This window comes from Aricia agestis, chromosome 8 (assembly GCF_905147365.1).
Source record: "Aricia agestis chromosome 8, ilAriAges1.1, whole genome shotgun sequence".
Classification (NCBI taxonomy): domain Eukaryota; kingdom Metazoa; phylum Arthropoda; class Insecta; order Lepidoptera; family Lycaenidae; genus Aricia; species Aricia agestis.
Genome location: NC_056413.1, coordinates 605,803 through 630,651, shown reverse-complemented (window position 1 = coordinate 630,651; position 24,849 = coordinate 605,803). Strand labels below are relative to the sequence as shown.

The 24,849-nt window shown below is 37.6% G+C and overlaps 2 protein-coding genes across 6 annotated transcripts; both read left to right on the top strand.

Moving 5' to 3' along the window:
* Positions 1–57: 57 nt before the first annotated feature.
* LOC121729386 (peroxiredoxin 1) lies at positions 58–19,334 on the top strand. 5 transcript variants are annotated; one of them, XM_042117883.1, is made up of 6 exons: positions 4,985–5,086; positions 11,332–11,336; positions 13,714–13,854; positions 16,488–16,627; positions 17,380–17,548; positions 18,714–19,334. In XM_042117883.1, exons 2-6 carry the CDS (start codon positions 11,332–11,334, stop codon positions 18,865–18,867), a joined length of 609 nt encoding a protein of 202 aa, XP_041973817.1. In that variant the 5' UTR covers positions 4,985–5,086; the 3' UTR covers positions 18,868–19,334. The 5 variants fall into 5 exon arrangements, with proteins under 5 accessions (XP_041973820.1, XP_041973817.1, XP_041973818.1 ...); XM_042117885.1 differs by lacking the exon at positions 11,332–11,336 and adding an exon at positions 10,197–10,201 and having other exon boundaries at positions 4,996–5,086; XM_042117886.1 differs by lacking the exons at positions 4,985–5,086; positions 11,332–11,336 and adding an exon at positions 58–64.
* On the top strand, positions 1,415–1,858 carry LOC121729387. The gene has a single exon (XM_042117887.1). It carries the CDS (start codon positions 1,485–1,487, stop codon positions 1,848–1,850), a length of 366 nt encoding a protein of 121 aa, XP_041973821.1. The 5' UTR covers positions 1,415–1,484; the 3' UTR covers positions 1,851–1,858.
* Positions 19,335–24,849: the final 5,515 nt, after the last annotated feature.

Here is a 24,849-nt window from a genome sequence, read left to right as displayed (position 1 = left end):
AGTAGGTAAGTTACAAGGTTTGTTCAAATCATAAGGGAAAATCTATATTTTCCCATTTTATAACGTAAGGGCAATTACTATTAATTGCCCTTAAGTTATAAAATGTTAATTATCCACTTCATCTACTTAACGTCTTCAATTTAACATTTTCGCATCTACCATTTCAACACGATACGTCGTCCGATATATCGTACGGTGTACAAGTGCTTCAAGACGTTGATAAATTGTAGTGTAGTTTGGGAACGCATCGCTCTTCCGGGTAAATATTTACGGGGCGCGACTATCGGCCCCGGGCGTGTCGGACGGCCCTTCGGGGACATCGGACGTCGTAATTAGATGGGCGATGACTTTTTGCTAGAAGATACTATAGACTATCATAATTCATAATAATATGGGGTCATTCAACTCTGGAGCGTTGGCATGTTTAATATACGATAAGAGACATGGATGGCAGATTATCTAATTTCGGAATTAATGGCTAGGCTAAAATTGTTGAAAACTGAAAATAAAAACATTGTAACAGCGGAGGTTTCTGTCAGACTGTAACTCCTCACGTGTAAGCCGCTGGAATGATTTCGATTAAATTCGGCATCAAATACCAAACTGACGATTTATAGTTCAATTGTGATATACGATTACCCGCAAACAACAAATTTTGGATCTGCGAAGTTGGAGACAACTAGTACCTATAACTTTACAAATAGGCACGAACCAAAACGGGCTTACTAAATCGACTTTTGTTACATAATTAATTATTATCATTTCCCTGTTCTTCCGCATCGTAATCCAGGAGACAATGCAGACAGGAACAGATAAAGCATCTCCAACAAATCCTTTTAATGACAAATCTCAAATCCGCTTTAATATCATCCCGCACGCATTGTATTCCATGTAACGATGTGGAATTATTAGTACAGTTGCTTACAGAATTAACGTGATGACTGATGAAATTTGGTTACGGAAACCTTATGCGAAATTTCTTCATTTCTAAACCCCTGAAATCTGAACTGATGGGTATTGACTATTGAAATACTCTTTGAGAGAGACGGCTGGAAAGCTTTTATTAAGTATATCAATAAAAATGTACGGTTCCTTGATTAACTATCTGTTAGCTGAGATCATTACATCTATTTTGCCCTGAGGTCGCTTCTTTATAGTTTCTAAATCCTACGTTAGTTTTCTGTACGACGTGTTACTTCTCCTATGTAGATGGCCTACCGAATACCTGTACACCTTTCTTTATTTTCCTTACCTTATTCGGCATAGCACTCCCGAAGGTAGAGAGCTTTAAGTATCTTGGATCCATCCTAACATCAGATGCAAACGCAGACAAAGATGTCCAACACCGTATAAATTCGGCATGGCTCAAGTGGAGGTCTTTGACTGGTGTTCTATGTGACCCTAGAATGCCCATCAAAATCAAGGGTAAAGTTTATAAGTCCGTGGTAAGGCCCACTCTTACCTATGGTGCGGAATGTTGGACTATGAAAAAAGCTCACGAACAACAACTGCACGTGAATGAGATGAAGATGCTCAGATGGGCGGCTGGTGTAACCCGCATAGATAAAGTCCGCAATGAGTACATAAGGGGCTCGTTCGGGGTAGCTTCTGTTGTGGAAAAAGTCAAAGAGTCCAGACTGAGATGGTACGGTCACATACAAAGAAGAGACGATGCCTACGCCGTAAAGAAAGTCCTCAATATACCAAACGTGTACAAGAGACCAGGAAGACCACCCGCAACCTGGTGGAACAACATCAAGAGAGAGATGGACCAGGAAAGCCTAACTACTGAGACAACCCAGAACAGAAAATTCTGGCGCAAACGTACAGGGAGACCCGACCCCAGATGAACTGGGAACATGGGGTGGACAAAGAAAGATTCCAATGAAGCATTAAAAAAAGGTATTTTGAAGAAGCGATAAAAAAGGTATGTTGTAGAAGCAATGAAAAAAGATATATTGTAGAAGATTACACGTGATTTCTGTATCAGAGTGTCCAACAGCTAATACTCGATACGACGTACAGGCAGCGAGCTGGGAGATGCATCGGAGCTTGTAAACAGGACTGGCAAATGGCAATTACGACAAATCGATATCGTAACATGTGATCCTTATTCCTTACTAATAATATGCGAAAGTGTATCCGTCCAGTGCCAGATTTATATTTCAGGGTTCCGTACCCTAAGGGTAAAAACAGGACCCTATGACTAACACTTTATCTCCAGGCTGTTAATAATAAAATTAAAATAAAATAAATATACAAATTCTCATACAAAAAGGATAAACACATTTTTTTGTCTACTTTCGATTCTTAACGGCACGGAACCCTCCGTGCGCTCGCACTTGACTGGTTTTTTATGAGTGTAGACCACCCCATTTCTCCTCACCTTACCACCACCTCTAGGACGCGACCTATATAACCTATTTACAAGCAAATAAATAGAAGTCTTTGTTTACAAGGTGTTACAAAACTAAGTGATAAGTGATAACACTTTAGGATGTGTATGTGTTCCTTATAAAGAGTTCACTGTGAAAATAGCAGCGCTGAAAGAGCAATTTTTTTGTGATTTGTATGGGCAAGCGCCCGTGCGTCATGAATTTTTCCATACAAAAGTGAAAAAAGTGACTCTTTTAGAGCTGCTACTTTCACAGCGAACTCTATATAGGTAGCATTTTGCCAGCCCTGACAGTTGACACCCTATAGTTACGACACTGCTAGACATAGAGTATTGAATTGACATTGAAAACTTTATTTCGCATTCATTTTTGAAGTCCTAGTAAACATTTCTTACTACAAAAAATTTAAACACCTGAGGCCCGAGTGTGAGTTTTTGTTTCACATTCGATCGTGAACGAGTTTGGCGTTTAGCCGTTTATGTTCGGGCCACACTAACGTCAAACGCCGTTAATTATCGCGTTGTTGGACGTTAGCCGTAGGTGTAGCCACAATTTAACGCGATAATTTTCGACGGCGTTTACAATGCCGTTTGCCGTTTGGCGATAGCTCTAGTGGCGGTACATCAAACTAAGATTTTATATGGGATTTGTACAGCGCCACCCAGCGATGCTCACGGGAGTGAGCCCAGCTCCCATACAAAATCTTAGTAAACGATGGTAAACGCCAAACGCGTTCACGATCGAATGTCAAACGAAAAACTCACACTCGGCACACTGTTGAACAGAGGGGTTAGTGCGAGTTTTATTCGATCCGACGCATCGAGCAAGTTTACGCGAATTTATATGGGAATCAAAGCAGTATCCTAGTTAGCAAGTAGATGGCGCTGCTTTGATTCCATATAAATTCGCGTTAACGTGCTCGATGCGTATGATTGAATAAAACTCGCACTAACCTCGCAGTTCTTTAGAGAAAAATTAAGTTCAAAATGGTCTCAAAACAACTTCAACAGACGTTTAGTTTTTTGTGGTAAGACCGTTATAATTTATATTTGTACTTACACAAAAAAAGTTGTAAGAACGACAGTCTCAGATCAGTCAGCTCTACTGTAAGTATAAGCAAAAACATGATAATTGCAAGAAAGCTGCATCTCTAATAAATCGCGTAAGGGGAAGTGACAACAGCATCCTGAAGATTGTGCCAGACGATTCATGATCCGCATGCACCTATATTGAAGAACTATGTGCGGATAATGAAAGAATTCGAGAGCAGACCCATAGTAAAAGGAGGGGAAGTAAGTGTATCTTCATACAAAGGCACCGCGCGCGGCTTGTATGTGTGCGCCGCAGTGCCGTAAATAGCCTTTTTTGCGAGCTTCTATAAAGGTTAACTGCACCTTTGTTTTTTAACCGACTTCCAAAAAGGAAGAGATTATAATATGGATATTTTTTTACTACATTGGGAAACATTATACGTGGGAGAGCCATGCTTCGACACGAATGGGCCGGCTCGACCGGAGAAATACCACGTTCTCACAGAAAACCGGCGTGAAACAGCGCTTGCGCTGTGTTTCGCCGAGTGAGTGAGTTTACCGGAGGCCCAATCCCCTACCCTATTCCCTTTCCTACCCTCCCCTATTCCCTTCCCTTCCCTTCCCATCCCTACCCTCCCCTATTACCCTATTACCTCTTAAAAGGCTGGCAACGCACATGCAGCTCTTCTGATGCTGCGAGTGTCCATGGGCGACGGAAGTTGCTTTCCATCAGGTGACCCGTTTGCTCGTTTGCCACCTTATTTCATTAAAAAAAACATCTCTGGGGCGCTGGGCGCAGCGGGAACTTATCGGAAGCAATTCGAAAAATAAGGATCTGTCTGGTCTGGCCATTCTTGCGCCCCCCAGAGTCTACGCCCTGTGCCTGGGCACCGGTGGCATCGCCCCTTTTACGGCACTGGTGCGCCATAGTATCAATGCGTCGCCTCACGGCACACAACTTATTAAAAAATATGTCAAAATGTGAAAATCCCCGCATTTTCCCCACATAATGCCAATCCCCAACGAATCCCCAATCAACTTGAAATCCCCCGCAGTTTGGGAAATTCCCCACAAATCGGCAACGCTGGTCACTAACTGCATTTTTCTTTTCAGAACAAAACGAAATTGTTTTTTTTATTTTTGAATACATGTAGTGACATCTAGTGCGCTTAATCAAAATTACTTTACGCTCCAGCCTCCAAGCGATATCGTGACGAGGTAGATGCCTAGATGTCACTACTAGCTGGAATTATAAGTGTCATAATTCATAAAACGTTTTGAATTGCATAATAAATTAATATTATTATGTAAGTAGAACGAAATCATAAAATAAAATAATGATATTATTATTATTATGTATATTTACATGATTCCTGAATCACCAACATGATATAAATGCGTGTTTTGAAACTAGAGTATACTGGCCAATCCATACCTTCATCCATGAGTTAGATGTTCTATGATTGGCTACGTAGACGTCAGATGGCTCTGGACAGTATACTCATCCAAGTTAGAAACACATCCATGTTCTGTCAAGTGTCAAAATTCGATATATAAACAGTTGACAGCTGTTCGCCGCTGTCATTTTTCAATTTTTCACCGGTGTGCCGTGTGCGTGGTTGTTTTCTTCGATTTCGTCAACTTAATTTATAACTGTAAGTACCGAACATTAATTTAATAATAATGCTACGGTAAATTTTGCACGTCCACTGATATCGCTATAGACTTTGTCAGGCTAGATTTTGAATCATTTTTGAACACAATGGAATGATTATCTTTTCATTGTGCAACGTCCAAGATTCATCTAGAAAACGTTAGAGGCATGGTATTATAATCACCGCGTTACCGGCACCTCCGTATGAATCATTTGTAGGAGAAAAACTTATAATACCGTACCGTACGTCGTAATGTCGGTATTCTAAATAAAAAATGCTACCGCCAAATTTGGAGTAAAATCTGTTGCTACACCGGTTATAACGATCTTTATTAAATATAGATCGAGATTTAGAATATGGAAGTACAGAGTAGGAAAAGAGAACGCAGTATCTCGGATGCGGTAAATGGGAATCCAACAAAAAAGTTAAATCTCGAAAGGTCAGTTAAAATGCCTTAATACCGCATGTTCCAAAATACCGGTGAAGGGTTGAGTTTGGAGAGTCGATCTTATTTGATTTTAGTAAAATGTGGGTTCAATTTTATTCCATTGGGACAAAAATAGGGTAGAATAGCACTTTAGTCAGTCAAATTTATGATCTGCTTAAAAATGCTACCATTTTGGTATGAAACAAGAGATTTTATATGAAAATGAAAGTGAGGTAAGATTCCATGAACAAATCTGCTGTTAGGAAGAATAGTGCTAACATTCTATGAAATTACTGTTTATTTGTGTAAAATAGATGTGCAGTGAGGCATTTTATGTATCTATTCTACCCCATTTTGTCCATAAAAATGAAAAATAGCAACCAGTTTATTGGGACTTCTTCGAGGGTGCAAATTCTTATTAGAATTCATAGATTTTTGGGTATACTTTAAGCTTTTATGATTAATATATAAAAAATGTATACAGTATATATACTTGATGCCTTCATGTATTTTATACCCTAATGCATGGCTTAATAAGAAGCAAATATTATAAATTTATTTAAAAAAAACATATTTTAGATCTAATTTTATGTAACTGAATATAAAAGTTTTATGTAACTAATAGGCATGGCAACACGCTGATAAAAATGTGTGTGTCTAAAAAAACGTAATGAATATTAAAATTATATTATCTTGGCATTGAACAATACATTGACCTTTGATACTTCCTAAACTGAATAGAATTCTCATTCAATGAAAACTATATATAACTCTAAAATTTCTATTAGAATACAATTTTACTACACAAATGCTATACAATCGTTTTTGGTCTCTTTTTTTATTAAAATTATAGCTCTTGGGCCATAGAAAACAATTTCTTATTATAATCATTGTTGAGATAACACTGAACTTGTTATGAACCATTCTGATAAAGTTACGTGATTGAGAGGTTTATCAAAACCTCTCAATATTATTATGTAGGAAAGTGTTGTTGCAATATCTTGCCCACTTAAACACACATTATATTAGGTACCTTTATTAATTATTTAAATATATATTTATATTTTTTTTACAATCACAACACAATAGCAAATTCTATAAAGGGTGTGTGGGTGAATGGGTTATGGGCCCTATATTGAGTTCAGTTCAAGAGTATTAGTGCTGAAAAAGTAACTTTTTTACTTTTGTATAGGAAAATTCATACAAATAAAAAAAAATGCTCCTTCAGCGCTGCTACTCTCCGAGTGAACTCTATGTAAGGGACACATACAAACTCTAAAGTACACTTAGTTTTGGTATACCTTGTAAATATTCTTTAAGATGTTACAGCTTTGCCTCAGTAGTTACTTACCAACATTAAATATTAATAAGGTTCTAAATCTTCCTTCAAGTCTAACTTCTTATTAATTAACATCACGTTTCCAATAGACTAACGAAGATGTCTGTGGAGTCCAAATGTTGTTGTTGTAGCGGAGACAGCTCAGAGCATGTTGAACAAAATGTGGAACGTCTCATGCCCATGATGAGACCATTCTCTATGAGGTTATATTTCTGTATGTAGCAGAATAGATTTGTGGTGACAAGTAGTTGAAAAGATATAAAGAGTAGTAAAGTAGAATATTTGTAGTATCAGTATTGCTGATTGTTAATTTATTTTTTAGTACTTTCAATTATAATGTAGGAACATAATATAAAGCATATAAAAATAATTATAATTTCTAAGTTTTAACTTGATAAACCCACTGCCTACATATCCAAGTTTTGTTGAGGACAATCCCCTCGGAAAAAGTAATTTATCCTTAAAGCTTGTGGTTTTCCATTTTACTGAAACCGAGAGTAATTTTGAAAAACCATTGTTACTCAGCATTCCATCTATATCTCTATGTTTAAATACCTAGTCATAATGTTGCTAATCTAGTAATTTTGTTACCTTGAGTAATAATAAAACATATTTTGTTCTGTCTTTGACAAAATTAAATACGGAAGTGACATTATCATTTAGTGAGTTGTTCATAATATTATTGTGGTTTAAGCCAGAAAAGTGAACTAGTGTAACATTTACATGACAATACATTGATCAAATTAGTTTGAATTAGCGTTATGTTAAATATGCTTGTAAAGTGGAGTTACCACAAGTCATTGAATGATTCATTGAGTTGAAATACTTGTGTAATATTTATCTACATTATTCATTGGTAACCCGTTTCACTGTTCAAAGTTATTTTATGAAATAAGGGGGCAAACGAGCAAACGGGTCACCTGATGGAAAGCAACTACCGTCGCCCATGGACACTCGTAGCATCAGAAGAGCTGCGGGTGCTTTGCTGGCCTTTTAAGAGGGAATAGGGTAATAGGGGAGAGTAGGGGAGGGTAGGGAAGGAAATAGGAGAGGGTAGAGAAGAGTAGGGGATTAGGCCTCCGGTAAACTCACTCATTCGGAGAAAGCAGCAGAAAGCGCAGGCGCTGTTTCACGCCGGTTTTCTGTGAGCCCGTGGTATTTCTCTGGTCGAGCCGGCCCATTCGTTCCGAAGCATGGCTCACCCACGTCAAAAAACCCAGATGTCATTTAAGTCTTACTAGAATTAGTTTGTCTTCTTGTCTGAGTCATAAAAACTTAATCAGACTACTACGATTATTATTATAATTAGACCTAGACAACTAGGAAATTTCCCCCATAAAAAGAGCATCCAGTGTACCTCTCTTTTGTTCTTGACTCTAAAGCAACTTGAAAAATACCTGACAATGACAAAGTACAAACAGACAAGTTTTCTAATATTACCTTCGAGTTTCCTTGTCAGGTGTATTCCAAATTCAAATTTTTAGCACCTTTATTACCTTCACGGGCTTTTTGACATAAGTACAAATTAACACCTAATTGTGATACTAGGACGGTACAGTTAGTGTTAAATGAAGATAAACATTGTTGCAGTAGTTTTAAAGTTCAAAATACACAAAAAATCAGATGTGACATAATATCTAGATATCTTTAAAGAGTGTTACCTAAGTATAAAAGATTAATCTTGCTATTAGTATGCAATGTGTCAGTAACATACATAGTTAAACTTGGAATCTTTGCTTGTAGATAATATTATGACTTGCATATCTAGGCTGGCCTTGAAAACTGGAGTAATAAGTAGGTCCTCATATCTAGTACTAAATTACTTAATTTTACTGTTCATGTTATATAAGGTTCAAGGAATAAAACAAATAAAAAAACTAGTCATGGGAAAACAGAAACAATAACCCACATTTTAAAGAAAATATTTGTTATTGTCTTTGGAGACTCCGTTCAGTGTTATATGGCGTTATACATTTTTCTGATAACTTCAATTGTAAATAACATGTACTTATATGCAGCCAAATATTTAATGACTAATGTTCAGTCATAGTATAAGGTGTTATAGGAAGGAAGGTAATGGAAGTTGCTGTGGACATTGGCATAGTGATACAATAGGTAATATTATGCTCCTATAAATAATCAGCACTCCTTAGCTAGGATAGGATAGGAGCACTCAATAGAGATTGACTCTGTTGAATCGAAATCAAATCGATAAAAAAGGGCGGCCATCTTAAATCGCCGGCACCACTGAAATGTCAGTACGAAATCGATAATTTCGATTGCAATTCCTTTACGAAGTGATTCGATATTTTTTAATTATCGATTAATTTTTAGGGTTCCGTACCTCAAAAGGAAAAAATGGAACCCTTATAGGATCACTTTGTTGTCCGTCTGTCCGTCCGTCCGTCTGTCAAGACCCTTTTTCTCAGGAACGCGTGGAGGTATGAAGCTGAAATTTATATCAATTACTCAGGTCTACTGTCCCTTGAAGCTGTGAAAAAATCAAACTTCTAAGCCAACGCAATCAAAAGATACAGCCGTTTATGCCGCAAATTTTCGACACTTGCAAGGGAATCAAAACCTACAGGGTGCTTCCCGTGAACTCAGAATCTTGAAATTTGGTACGAAGCAACGTCTTATAGCATAGATAAAGGAAAAATTACGAAAACCATAAATTTTTAGTTACATCACATAATATATATTTTTTTAATAATTTTAAACTTACTACCCATTTCCTCATAAACGCGTAGAGGTATTTGCAATAAAAATACCATAGTTATGACTCGATTGTCGTAATGAACGAACTTTGTAAACCTTGCAGGTTTGTACGGAACCCTCGGTGCGCGAGTCCGACTCGCACTTGGCCGGTTTTTGTTAGGTAACTTCCCTACTATTGTCAATTATAATGTGTCACGCATATCATCATAAAACGCACAAACTATAGAACGGTATTGCATTATGCACTTTTTATTTGTAGAGTTGTAGACAATTAAACAGGTTTATTTATTTAAGTATTTATTTATTTCAAAGGCACATCTACAACATAAACATAATCAGTACCAATCAGTTACATTACTCAGATTAAGGGTTATGCGCTTAAGTACCTATGTCAATTACAGATATGCACAACTTTATTATTACAATTCAATATAAACAGAGTCAGAAATGTTAACAATAATATTATATAAAAATCGGCCAAGTGCGAGTTGGACTCGCGCACGAAGGGTTCAGTACCAGTACAGAGCAAAAATAGGCTAAAATTGTGTTTTTTGTATGGAAGCTCTCCCTTTAATTTTTGTTTTGTTTTAATATTATGATTAAATATTAAAGTACAAATGATAACAAAAGAAAGTGTGAAAAATTCAAGTGCCTACCTCTTGCCATTATTGATATAGAACGAAAAAGGCCGAAAAAATCACGTTTATTGTATGGTATCCTTAAATATTAATTTTATTTTGTTTTCAGTATTTGTTGTTATAGCGGCATCAGATATACACAATCTGTGAAAATTTCAGAAGTCTAGCTAAAGCGATTTTTGAGATACAGCCTGGAGACAGACAGACGGACAGACAACGAAGTCTTAGTAATAGGGTTCCGTTTTTCCCTATGAGTACGGAACCCTAAAAAGTGAAATCAACCTTATAATTGATCCATAAAAATAATTAATGTTTTTGTTTAAATTTTTAGAATTCAAAGTAAACTTAATTAGTTAAAATATAACTTAACTACTGGAATGCCATTTTATAAAACAATAATTCATCTTAATTAGGTACCCATTACAGGATATACGTATGCAACTCCGTTGCTAAAATTTGTTTGTCGCGCAGGCACTGTTTTTTTTTTTTTTTTGGGATAAAAGTATCCTATGTCCTTTCTCAGGTCTCAAAGTACCTGCATACCAAATTTCAGCGCAAAATTGGTTCAGCGGTTTAGGCGTGAAAAGGTAACAAACAGACAGAAAGACTGTTACTATAATATTAGTATGGATTTAGTTGATGGATTTAGTCTAGACAAAAATGGAGTTATCGATTAGATAACCCTCTTAATTATCTTGTATTAAAATCCATTGTACAGCTGGTTTCACTATCTTGGTTCGTGACGGTATCAACGTATATTGAATCAGAGTAGTTAATAGTTATCTAGGATATAGATAATAGTAATCAATGAGTAATTATTAATATGATAAGTCATTATGACAAGTTACGTAGTAGATATTAGTATGTAGTATTTTACAGGTCAAACCAAATTACGAAGTACCTATTTATAAACGATCATAGTACAATACAACGAGATAACAAAATATATTATGTTGTCTATCCAGCTACTTTTCTTACTTATCAGACCGCGACCGGTGACAGATTGAGGATATTTTTGTCCTTGTGAGGATGTGAAAAAGATAAAATACTTACCTAAAATAAAATATAATGGTAGTTTGTCATATTAATCATTATGTTGGTGATTTTACGTGAACGTCTTACATAAGATGCTGTACCTTCATCACTAATTACCCTTCCAAGGTAGCCTTGACTTAACTCAGTCATGTGAATAATATTGCTGACAGCTGGACTAACATTCTCTTGTTAGTAAATATATTTTTTTAGGCCTACGTCTTCGTTTTTTAATAAAAAATCTAAGTAGGTAGTATAAGTAACTTATTATTAATTAGTCTAGTAGCCTGTTGGTTAATTTTTGTAACTTAGACTGATCTAAATTGGTAAACCCTGGGTTAAATTTGTTATTCCTCGCGTTTTAACTTTTAACGCTTACGGCTTATACTTTGCTCGAAATCGTTTCAAAGTTGTTATCTATACAAATGTAAATTCAAATGTATAGAATATGTGACCCGTTGTTTCCAGGGTCAATGACCTCCAAACGACTCTAGAGAACATGTTCAAGTGCGGTGCACTGGCCGAGGTATTCGACGATGGGAAACTGCTTACCAATATTTGGAAAGTCACTGATAGTTTAACACACGATGTGCACAGTATAAGATGTGTTACAAGAGAATTGTGGTTCGTAATTATTTAACTTATAGTGGATTAATCCTTCGATCGTGGATTATTGTAAATCTATTGTTATTCTATTGTGTCTCGTTCACCGGTGAGCTATATGGGTTAAAAAGTGAAGATAGAGAAATTTTATTTGATCTTTTACTATAAATGTTGGATGAACTAAGAGAATCGGACTAGGCACCTGGAGAGCTTTGTGATTTTTTTTTAAATGAAATAAGGGGGCAAACGAGCAAACGGGTCACCTGATGGAAAGCAACTTCCGTCGCCCATGGACACTCGCAGCATCAGAAGAGCTGCAGGTGCGTTGCCGGCCTATTAAGAGGGAAATAGGGGAGGGAAGGGATGGGAAGGGAAGAGAATAGGGGAGGGTAGGGTAGGGAATTGGGCCTCCGGTAAACTCACTCACTCGGCGAAACACTGCACAAGCGCTGTTTCACGCTGGTTTTCTGTGAGAACGTAGTATTTCTCCGGTCGAGCCGGCCCATTCGTGCCGAAGCATGGCTCTCCCACGTATACAAAGCTACAGCTATTTGATACAAAATTAATTCAGTTAACAATAAACCACATGCCTCCCAAAGGCGTATTTTTGGCACGTACAACGCAGACGTATGTCGTTATTCGTTAACTTGCTGCCAAGAAGTTAAAAAAATAATATTATGTATGATAATATTATTACACAGGCTAGAGATCTCAAAAGTTCTCGAAGTCTTATCCATGTTATTTAACGTTATCAGTTCAGCCGTAACCACATTTGACATAAGTGCAGGTTATCAGTACACTTAGTTAATCAATACACCATTTCAACCCATCAATAAAATACTATATAATTATTATTATACTGCTAAGTACTTCATGTAATAAAATGTGTTATGGATTTATAGCAGTAACAGTCATTTATAGCACTAGCAGTAGCAGTAACAGTATTTCGGAAAAAAAACTATTTATATTAATTTGATTGTATGTATAATTATTATTGTAGGTATATTGCGGTAGAGTTGCAACTTGCAGTAGATTAATTATTAGTTACTTTGAGATTATTCCCTGCATTAGTCTTAATTACAAATTATTCCTATTTTAAGGAAAATAAATCTCCATACATATTATATGTATACTAGAATATTCAAGCATATTAATGTTTATAATTTAACCACATTACGCAGATGGTTACATTGTTTTATGTATAAAAAGTTGTGACGTCCTACTGCTTATACATAAACATGAGTATATAACTGATAAGGAGTGTACACCACGTGAACATAATGTGATAGACTAAATAGTAAATGGTCGTGTGCAAACAGTAAAGTGTAGGCAATTGACACTTTTTTTTTTTTTTTTTATTAAATAAGGGGGCAAACGAGCAAACGGGTCACCTGATGGAAAGCAACTTCCGTCGCCCATGGACACTCGCAGCATCAGAAGAGCTGCAGGTGCGTTGCCGGCCTTTTAAGAGGGAATAGGGTAATAGGGGAAGGCAGGGATGGAAAGGGAACGGCATAAGGGAGGGTAGAAAAGGGAATAGGGTAGGGGATTGGGCCTCCGGTAAACTCACTCACTCGGCGAAACACAGCGCAAGCACTGTTTCACTTGGCTTTGACGAATCCTTTGGGGCTAGTAAGTGATATTTTTGGGGCTAGGGCTCAAATGTCGCAAAATACCATTTTTTTTAAAGTGGCCCTAAGACTCCTCAGGATTCTTGAAAAAAATTATATCGACTGGTTTAAGGCAGTAAAGGCGACCAGAAAACATTTTAAAAAATCTGAATAAAAAGTGTCCCAATGTATGTTGGAGACCAATTTTACGACGTTGGAGTTACGACTTACGACTTAATTAATTCCTATTTTATCCAATTCCAGCTTCACCAAGATGCCGCTGCAGCTTACCAAGCCCGCTCCTCAGTTCAAGACCACCGCTGTTGTCAACGGCGAATTCAAGGATGTCTCCTTAGCTGACTACAAGGGCAAATACGTCGTGCTGTTCTTTTACCCTCTTGACTTGTAAGTATACGTGTATACTGTGTGGGATACACGTGGTGACGCTAAAGGAAGATCTTCCGACCGAGCGAGGTGGTATGCTCGGTCAGGCCGGAGCCCACGTGATAGTGGTACATTTCAGCTGTCGTATATACTTAATATAATATTATGTTACGCTCAAAGACCGAAAACGCTCAGAGAGCGAAAAAATAGCTCACAACGCGTTGTGGTCACAGTAAAACAGCCACGGCGCAAAATTCGCGTTGTAGCTCTAATGAAAACGGCCGCGACGCGTTTTGGCAATCACAAAAAGACCATAACACGAAATTCGTGTCGTGGCTGATATGCTATTCGTTTTTCTTGAGTTGTTCTTGATCGATTAATCGTCCATAGTTATGGAAGATTATATTTGAATTACCACGCGTACTATAAAATATTTTTTCTTTTACTAAAGCACTGGATAACGTGTTTATCATTATTATTTACTAGCTGTTGCCTCGAGTCCGTCCGCGTGGACTTCAGTTTATAGCGCGCGGTAGTTCCCGTTTCCATGTAGACTACATTACTGCAAATTGCAAAATTTCCACAACAGAGTTTCGCGGTACGCTTACTTCAAACTTCAATGTTTACCTCTTTGCGTCGCGGGTTACAAGCTGGAGTCGAATATCAACTCTTCTTAAAACTTAAATAAAAACGTATAAAGGGCATTTATCCTTACCACCTCTTATAGAAACACTTTCGAGTAAGCGCTTGTGCGATGTAGGAGACGTACAGCGCGATCTATTATTAATTTTTGGAACTAACTTAATTTGAACGAATTTAAACATAAACATCCCCTTTCAACCCCTTTTTCCAGTTAAAAAGTAGCCTATGTACTTTCTCAGGCTTTAGACTACCCGTGTACAAAATTTCATTACAATTGGTTAAGTAGTTTTGGCGTGAAAGCGAGACAGACAGACGCATTTATAATATTATAGTATAGATAAAATATCCATAGTTCCATACTACCCGTACTAATATTATAATTACTGTCTGTCTATCTGCAATGTATCTTAAATTACCGATGACACACCATGCCGAAATTCCGTCGCGTTATATTGTATGCGTTTGACGTTGCTGGCGTAATCATGCGGAATTTCCGCCGCGGAACTTCGGCATAGTATGTTTAGACACTTACTATATACCTTACGCACCGACAGGCATAGATTAGATAACGAAATGACGAATCGATACTCGATACTCTCGAACGTTCTACATCCTTGAACCCTACGGACCGGTTCAGCCGGAGGCAATTAAGTATTTTACGAGAGTCTAATATTTAAAGTATTTTATGGGTAATCGAAAATGTAGCAGTAGGATCGGTTTTATGATTGAACCTTAGCAGGATATAAATAGGGTCCAAAATGGTGCAACAATTTTGATTAATTATTGGTGCAATCCGTGCAAACAGCAATAGACGATGGAAGATACAATTATTAGTGTAAAAGTGGAGACCACGATACGGCAGACGTAGGACGCTCTGCATCTTGATGGATGACGATTTGAAGGCCGACAGCCTGCCAAGGATGGATGGGATGGGTGGCCTATCTTCAGGATAGGCTGATAGTGATAATGCAAATTGTAGGAAAAAATATCAAGTTTTACCGCGTATGGCTTTGTTCTCACGAGCAAATGCGCGAACCGTGATATCAAGGTCACACCTATGGCCTACCTAACGTCTTCATTACATTCAACGTTAAATATTCATGTGGAAATGTAACATGAGGTAGTTATCATTTTTTATTTGTGGCCTTATAAGTGCATTATGCACTGTTTTATTAAGAAGTATAATATGATGCCCGCAACTACTTTTTGCGGAAAGTCGTTTATCGCGCGGCCCGGGAACCGTACACTTTTCCGGGATAAAAGTATCCTATGTCCTTTCCCGGGACTCAAAGTATCTCCATACCAAACTTCAGTAGAATCGATTCAACCGGTCAGCGTTCACGCTCACGTGAAGAAGTGACAGACAGACAGTTTCACTTTCGTATTTATATTATTAGTAATGATGTATCCCTAGCAAGCAAATTACATAATTAAGTACAAGATTTACGGCGGGAAACACACCACTAAATTCAAAAAGCCACACACCACTAAATTTAGAAAGAACATAAATATTTTCAAAAAGAAAAGCGATAATCATAATGTAAATACTAGAAATACCAGCAGCAATACCAATGTTCAGACTAGCCAAAGTAAGCAAATCCTTTAAAGGCCAATGTATACGCCTATACAATAAAATCCCAGAAAATGTTTACAATCTTCTTTTAGACAAACTTAAAAAAGCAGTTAAATAACGTTTGTGTGCTAAAGCGTATTATAAAGTCAATGATTTCTTCGAGGACAGCACACCTTGGGAATAGGGTGGCTCCATGCAGGTTACTTTTCTTTTATTTTTGTTACATAGCTGTAAGCCATAACATTATAATTTTCCATTTTTTTAGTAAAAGATGGACCCGTGCGAGTTTCTTACGCCGGTTCTTCTCGGCGGGGTAATTCCCGAACCGGTGGTAGGCAACGTAGTTTCTTCGTTCGACTTTCATAAAGTGTATCATGATACCCATTTTGAATAAAAAGATATTTTATTTTTTATTTATTTAAAACCTTCTCAATTCCAGCACGTTCGTGTGCCCGACCGAGATCATCGCGTTCTCGGAGCGCGCCGACGACTTTCGCAAGATCGGGTGCGAGGTGATCGCCGCCTCCACCGACTCGCACTTCACTCATCTCGCCTGGATCAACACGCCCAGGAAACAGGGTGAGGAATATTGGAAAGAGATTTTACATAGGTAACATTATGGTCATCCAGCAATCCACAGCAGAGTTCACTGTAAAAGTAACAGCGTTGATAGTTTTTTGTATGAGCAAGCGCCCCAGCCATAGTAAAAGGATGGGAAGTAAGTTATCTTCATACAAAGGCGCGCGGCTTGTATTAGCTTCCTCTCCTTTTACTATTCCCCAGCGTTATGCATTTGCCCATACAAACATTTAAGGAAAGCTACTTTCGCAGTGAACTCTGCACAGAATTCAGATGACAGGGGACTCGTACACCTCTAAAGACTAAAGTATTATCTTTTATCACGTTGTTAATTACATTCGGTAGATTTCAAAGACTATATACATCTAGCTCTAACATAAGTTAGTATTTTGTATTCACTGTGCAAAAAAGGTGTTACTTCTGGTTTTTATGATTTTATTAATGAAAGGAATGAATCGGTAGGCTGGATAAATTGGCTAACATAGCCATTAAGATGCATGTTTTATAGGATTTCCCTATACACAAAAATTGTACTATCAAAGAAGTTGATTCCTAGGCAGATGGAGGACCTAAGTAATTTGGTCGCGTTACGTCAAACCCATCCGACTGGTGACAGCTAACATTGAATTTACATAAGCCGACCAAATAACGTGGGTCTGTCGACTGCCTAGGAATCAATTTCCTCGATGATACATAGCCATTAAAATGCATGTTTATTACCAAAATCTTAATAACTAGGTTTTTATCTCCAGGTGGTCTGGGCCCCATGAACATCCCCATCATCAGCGACAAGTCGCACAAGATCGCCCGCGAGTACGGCATCCTAAACGAAGACACCGGCATCCCCTTCCGCGGCCTGTTCATCATCGACGACAAGCAGAACCTGCGACAGATCACCGTCAACGACCTGCCTGTGGGACGGTGAGTTAAGATTATTTTTTTCTAGTTTAAATCTGCATTTTAGGACTATAAGCAGGTGAGATGTAGGTGCTGGCACGTAAAGTTCTTCCACCACCGTGGATAGCTTCTTTATATTTATCATATTTACGTATGTTGTATTTATTATATTGAGTTAAAATAAAATAAAAAAAAGAAAATAAAATTCTTACAGATGAACGGCACTTGTCGAAGACACGCGGCAACTGCCGTCGAAAAGTGTCGTTATTCTGTAAGCGCTCTTAAGTAACTCAACATTATTAAAAATAGGAATGTCATATTATTATTACTAGCGACCCGCCCCGGCGTCGCACGGGTATTAAATATATAGCCACTGAAAATCGATAGCCTATGATCCTTCACGTGGTCTACTTCTTATCTGTGCCAAATAACATAAAAAATGCTCCAGTAGTTCGCAAGACAAACCCTTTCAAATAATTTCCCCCGTTTTTACCACATTCTCATATTAGTCTTAGGGCCTGTTTCACCACTTTCTAATAAAGTGCCTAATAGGCTATTCACAATTTTTTTGACAGATTCTACTTTATCTGTCAAGTTAATTGGTGGATAGCCTTATCAGGAACTGCTGAAACAGACCCTTAGCGTGATAAAATATAGCCTGTAGCCTTCCTCAATAAATGGGCTATCTAACACTGAAATAATTTTTCAAATCGGACCAGTAGTTCCTGAGATTAGCGCGTTCAAATTAGCCCTTTTAAATAATTTTCCCCGTTTTTTCCACATTTTCCTCTATTTCTTCGCTCCTATTAGTCATGGCGTGATAAAATATAGCCTAGCCTTCCTCGATAAATGGGCTATCTACCACTGAAAAAATCATCAAAATCCGTTTAAAGATTAAAGGGAACAAAGGGACGTCGGGGAGAAAAAGCGACTTTGTTTCATAATATTATGTATAAATCAAATCAAAATCAAAACACATTTTCTAGCAAATGAAATCAATGCACATTATTTGAATCGATGATTTCTAAAACAACATAACTAACATTTTTGTCGAAATCGAGTTTATAGCGATTTTGGATTTAGTCTATGGCCATTAATAAATTGTGCATTAAAACAACACAACTGATTTAAATGATTTTTGGACAAGCCTTCTTACTTTCGCTTATACTCATTTATTTTTATATTCCAGTTCAGTTGAGGAGACTCTCAGACTGGTGCAGGCTTTCCAGTTCACGGACAAGCATGGTGAAGTTTGCCCTGCCAACTGGAAGCCGGGTAGCAAGACCATCAAGCCCGACACCAAAGCCGCCAAGGAGTACTTCAACGATGCCAACGGCCAATAAACTAGACCACTACATCAGTCGCTGAGTGTTCACAATGAAAGTGCTTGTGTTGGTAGAGTAGATGGGAGTATTGGATGCCAGCGCTGGTTGCTGATATACTTTCAGTTCTAAAGCTAAACATATTCAGCATCTGTTTCAAGCAAGTCCAGTATCAATATTGATGTAAATAAGCACTGATATATTTTGGTTTCATCATCATGCGTTTATAATTATTGCAATATCATTTGTTAACTTACAAAAGAGAAATTGTTCGTCATTGTGAATGCTCAGTGAAACAGAGTGTAGGATTCCAAGAATTTTACGACCTTGATATTTGTACGGTCTTCTCTAGGTTATAGAAGTAAGTTGGGTGTGTTGTATATCTGTTGAGTGTGGTATGCGAATCTCAGATATCGTCTATATCGTCGGTGGCGCATATCGTCGTCAGTATTTTATCTGTTGAATAAACGAGGCTGTAATTACTACTAGTATGTTGTTTTTGTTAGTGTACCCTTTTACCTTTATCAGTAAGATACCGAAATGCTAGAAATGTATACAATTTAAGTTTGAGTTAACTCGTGCCACGAGAACTTGAGACTGCCCAGTTTCTGAGTTTTTAAAGAGGATTTTATCTATTCAACAGCTTTGTCGATTGGCACATATTATCTTGACGTTAGCAAATATACTTAATAACTCCTCTGAGTAAACTCTGAAACCGAGGACAGGTAAACTCATAGTTTTTGTACTAGTATGTCCAGATGAGGCATTATACGCGCGTAGTGTATATGCGCGTTTCAATTTCTATTGCATCCAGATACCGCTTTTTACGCTACAAACATGGACTCGCTCCAATCAAATTCGTTCATTCGTCACGAACCCGCGCGTAATACTATAAATGGCACCCAAGTATCTCGACTCGCGCGTTTTACTGGTGAGTCGAGAGTCCCGCTCATTGCAAGGCGCAAGCGTTTTACGCGAGATAAAAAAACGCGCGTAGGCATCTGGACGCGATATATAATACAGTAGCTCTTGATCTATTTCTGTACAGTATCTCGAATCGCACACTCGCGCGTAAAATGTCTCATCTGCCTACCTAGCATACGCCAACGAGATATCTCACTCTACATGTTTTCTAGATGTTTGATGGTTTGTCTCTTCATCTCTATTGACCCTAGCATGACAAACATTTTTTCTCGCGTAGATCTATCATCGAAATAACACATTTTTATACTTTTTTTACGTCCGTGTTTTTATAGAGTTTGGTCGAGATAATGTCGAGATTTTGACATTATGAGACGAGTAACTGTCACATAATGTCAACATTTAATTATCTCAAGAGTGAGATATCTCGTTGGCGTATGCTAGGTAGGCATGGACAGGCTCTTACATTCAGCCACTGTCGCTGCTGCTCGCGCTGCCGGCAATATTGCACTGAATATGAGTATTTCTCACACTCAGCCCCACTACAGTCTACACACTTGTCGTGCACTATGGCGGACAGTGTTTTCGACGCCCGCGCCATTTAAAAAGCATATTTTTCAATTAACATTTTTATGGGTTTCTACTGTGGTTTCTACTTATTAAAATACTAGCTGTTGCCCGCGACTTCGTCCGCGTGGACTTCAGATTATAGCGCGCGATGTCAACAAAATTGCTGTCAAAAGCTTTTATAAAAAAACCCTGGTACCCCTTAAATCAATACAGCTGTGCAGTGTGCACACAATAAGTATTTCATTTTTTTATATTAAACTTTATATTTTATGCCAAATTTTAAAACTTATTTAGCCCTCCAATTACACAACTTTACCCATAAACTATTTATCATTAATAGATTTAAGGTTACGTCACTGCACAGATAAAGTACTGAGTTATTTAATACCGTAGAATAGATATAACAATCGAAAAATTTCGAAACTTAAATGTAAGATGATACCACGTCTTATAGGAAGACTTGAGCAAGCGTCAGCGCGATGTAGAAGACGCACGGCGCCATCTATTATGAATTGTTGGAACTAACTAAATTTGAACAAATTTACGCATTTTCACCCCCTTACAACCCTTTTTCCAGTAAAAAAGTAGCCTATGTCCTTTCTCAGGCTTTAGTCTATCTGTATACAAAATTTCATTACAATCGGTTCGGTAGTTTTGGCGTTTGGCGTGAAAGCGAGACTGACAGACAGACAGAGATACTTTTGGCGTTTGGCGTGAAAGCGAGACAGACAGACAGACAGACAGACAGAGATACTTTCGCATTTATAATATTAGTATGGATTAGTTTTTTTGGTGAAAATGAATGATTAAGAAGCGATTAACATGAATAAAAAATGTAAGTAAGTAGGTCAAATAGCCTATTCGTGAAAAATTTTCCACTTTTTAACCGACTTCCAAAAAACGAGGAGGTTATATATTCGGCTGTGGATATTTTTTTTTTGTATGTTCGACCACTACTCCGCCATTTGTGAACCGATTTTCAAAATTTTTGTTTTGTTGTGGCCCACGGCACCTACGTGATAATGGCCCGTAAAAAATGGTTGAGTGCCACTGCTCTACAGAGAAGCCGCGCCGGCGCCGCAGCTGCAGCAGCACAGAACACTAATACTCCTGTGCAGCAGAATATAGAGATCACTTGCTATGCTAGATTCAGTAGATCGCTATGTTCGGATTTCGGAGTCAAGAACAAAAAGTTGAGTCACTTGAGTGGCAATGCGCTGGGCAGTGGGCAGTGTCAACAATGGACCTTGATGTTGCTTGTAAACCGATAAGTAGGTACATGTACTCAATAGCCGCTTGGGTTCGGGTTGTAAGTACCTACAATACGGATAATATAAAATATTATAGTCAACAAACTCTAGCTTTGATATGCCGCCGCGCCGCCCGCCGACCTTTAAATTTGACTCTTCACACATGACACAACTCAAGTTTCCAAGTAAAATTAGGCCTAGAAACTACTAGAAACTAGAAAGTCTTGAAATAAAATCGGCCAAGTGCGAGTTGAACTCGCGCACGAAGGGTTCCGTACCGTAACGTAATAGAGCAAAAAATATGCAAAAATTGTGTTTTTTGTATGGGAGCCCCCTTTAAATTTTTATTTTATTTTAATATTATTATTATAAATATTAAAGTAAGTACACGTTTAACAAAAGAATGTGTCAAATTCAAGTGCCTACCTCTTGCCATTATTAATATCTAAGAGCTATGATATTCTATTATTAAAAAAAAACATCATTGTCTAAGAGCGAAAAAGGCCGAAAAAATCACAGTAAGTATTTGTTATAGCGGCAACAGTCGGCAACAGATATTATGTAAGTAACACACTCTGTGAAAATTTCAGAAGTCTAGCTATAGCGGTTCTTGTGATACAGCCTGGAGACAGACAGACGGACAGACAACGAAGTCTTAGTAACTACGGTCCCGTTTTTACCCTTTGAGTACGGAACCCTAATGACATTGGTCCATAAATCATAACAATAGGTGACAATAGTGTATATTGTAATCGTGTGCCATTACGTAGGTTACACGATCAATTTTTCATCAATCTGGTAACAATTAAGACTGACAGTAGGGGAAGGGGGGGCATGGTGGGCTATCTAAGGAAAACACAAAAAAAAATACAGTATAATCATTACGTTTATTATGCTTATTTATTTATGGCACAATGTCTTATTTATCTGACTACAATTTGGCAATTTGGATTATAGTATTTGGGACATGAACTTCCACTCACTGTCTCTGTCGCGCTGATGGTTGATCAATGTTGCAGAAATGACATTTATGAAATCGGTGTTGCTACCAACAAAAAATCGGGAGAAATAGGGAGATTGCTACCAACTAAAAATCGGGAGAAATAGGGAGATTGCTGCCTAAATAAATCAAATTAAAACATGTAAAAGTTATTAATCATTAGCCTAATGTCTAATCTGCAAGAAGGAGATAAATATCCTTCTTGCAGCTTAGACAATAGGCGTAGTTTGCATCTTTAATATTACTGCTTGCCTGTAACCACCCAGCAAACTCCGGGCGTGTTTCCCACTCTTTTTTATATTTTTGTACATATCTTTTTCGTTTTGTTCCGAACGTACCACTAGTAGTGGTTGGAAAATCACTGTCTGGGTCTGAACTAGACATTTGATTTGCGTTAATACAATATGGGAAGTTGCGTATCGTATCGGACGAATGATTAGAAAATGAAAAATTAAAATTGAAAATTTGAAACTTGTCGCATTCATATCGACGTATTTCAAAAATATATTCTCCTACAATAATACAACTTTAGTGAGTATGAATTACAGCCTAAATTTGCTTGTTTATTGAAAGGCCAATCTAATGCCTTGCCCCTTGGGGAATAACCATTTATGCACAGTTGTATTGCCATGTTAAATTTGGTGTTACAAACTACAAAATGATTATAAATTAAGTTTGATGTTCTAAAATTGAGTAAATCGGGAGATTATACCCTAAAATCGTTTTATCGGTATTTGTTTGCCAAAATCGGGAGATCTACCGATAAATCGGTAACTTTTACAACACTGTGGTTGATCGAGTATGGCTTCCTATTGGCCTATTCCTTTCTGTTCGCAAGAGTCTAGTAATTTATTGTATCTTGCGTGACCCTATCTTACCCCGTCGTCCCCGTCCCCTTCCGCTATAGATCATATCACGATGTTACACGATCAATCCGGATTGTCAATTTACCATCAATCTGGCATCTCAGTCTGAGATTATAATGCCCGGGCCGCACCTGCGGTAGTGCTTCGTGCTTAAAACGATACCATTGGACGATCTGCGTGTATCGTCCAATGGTATCGTCTCATAGCACGAAGCTTCGTATGATAGACGATTGTCCGGCCGCGTCATAACAGTTTCAAAAAGCAGACGTGTTTGTGTTTTGAATGAATGAATGAATAAAATGAATAAAAAAAAGGCTTGTGTCACTATAATCAAGGCTAAAAAACGTATTGAAGGAAAACGATGTGTATGGAACCCTAAAAAATCGGCTAAGTGCGAGTCGGACTCACGTATGAAGGGTTCCGTACCGTTATAGAGGCAAAATAGGCCAAAAAATGTGTTTTTGTATGTGAGCCCCCTTCAAACTTTTACCTATTTTTTTTTATATTATTATTATTATAAAATTTTTACAAAGGCCTACAACTAAGGCCTTTGTAAAAATTTCAAGTGCCTAGCTGTTGCCATTATTGATTGCGAGCAAAAAAGGCTACAAAAATAATGTTTGTTGTATGGGAGCCCCCCTTAAATATTAATTTTATTTTGTTTTTAGTATTAATTGTTGTTATAGCGGCAACAGAAATACACAATCTGTGAAAATTTCAGAAAATTGGTAGAAAATTGTACTAAATGTATTTTTGTTTACCAATTTTTTAAAAATTTAAAATTACCTGCACTACACCTGATGATGATTTTATCGGAACCGGTCGTGTGAAACATAATTGTATTAAAATAAATTAATAAAAGTGGAAAAAGTGCATGAAAAGTGTATGTTATTGTGAAAAATTTCAGAAGTCTAGCTATAGCGGTTATTGAGTTACAGCCTGGGCCCCGGAGACAGACAGACAGACAGACAGTCAAACGGACAGGCAGACGGACAGACATCGAAGTGTCAGTAATAGGGTCCCGTTTTTACCCTTTGGGTACGGAAACCCTAAAAAGAAATGAGCTCCAATAAATGTTTAATTTCATCCAAAAATAATATCATCTATACTTCTATACTATATAATAAACAATTTACTATTATTACTATTATATACTAACTATTATTATATTATAAAGAGACGAGCTTTTGTCCGCGGCTTCGCTCGCGTTAAGAAGTATTATAACATACAAACTTTCATCCACTTTGAACCCTTGGGGTTGGAATTTATCAAAATTCTTTCTTAGCGGATGCCTTCGTCATAACATCTACCTGCATGCCAAATTTCAGCCCGATCCGTCCAGTGGTTTGGGCTGTGCGTTGATAGATCACTATGTCAATCAGTCAGTCACCTTTGA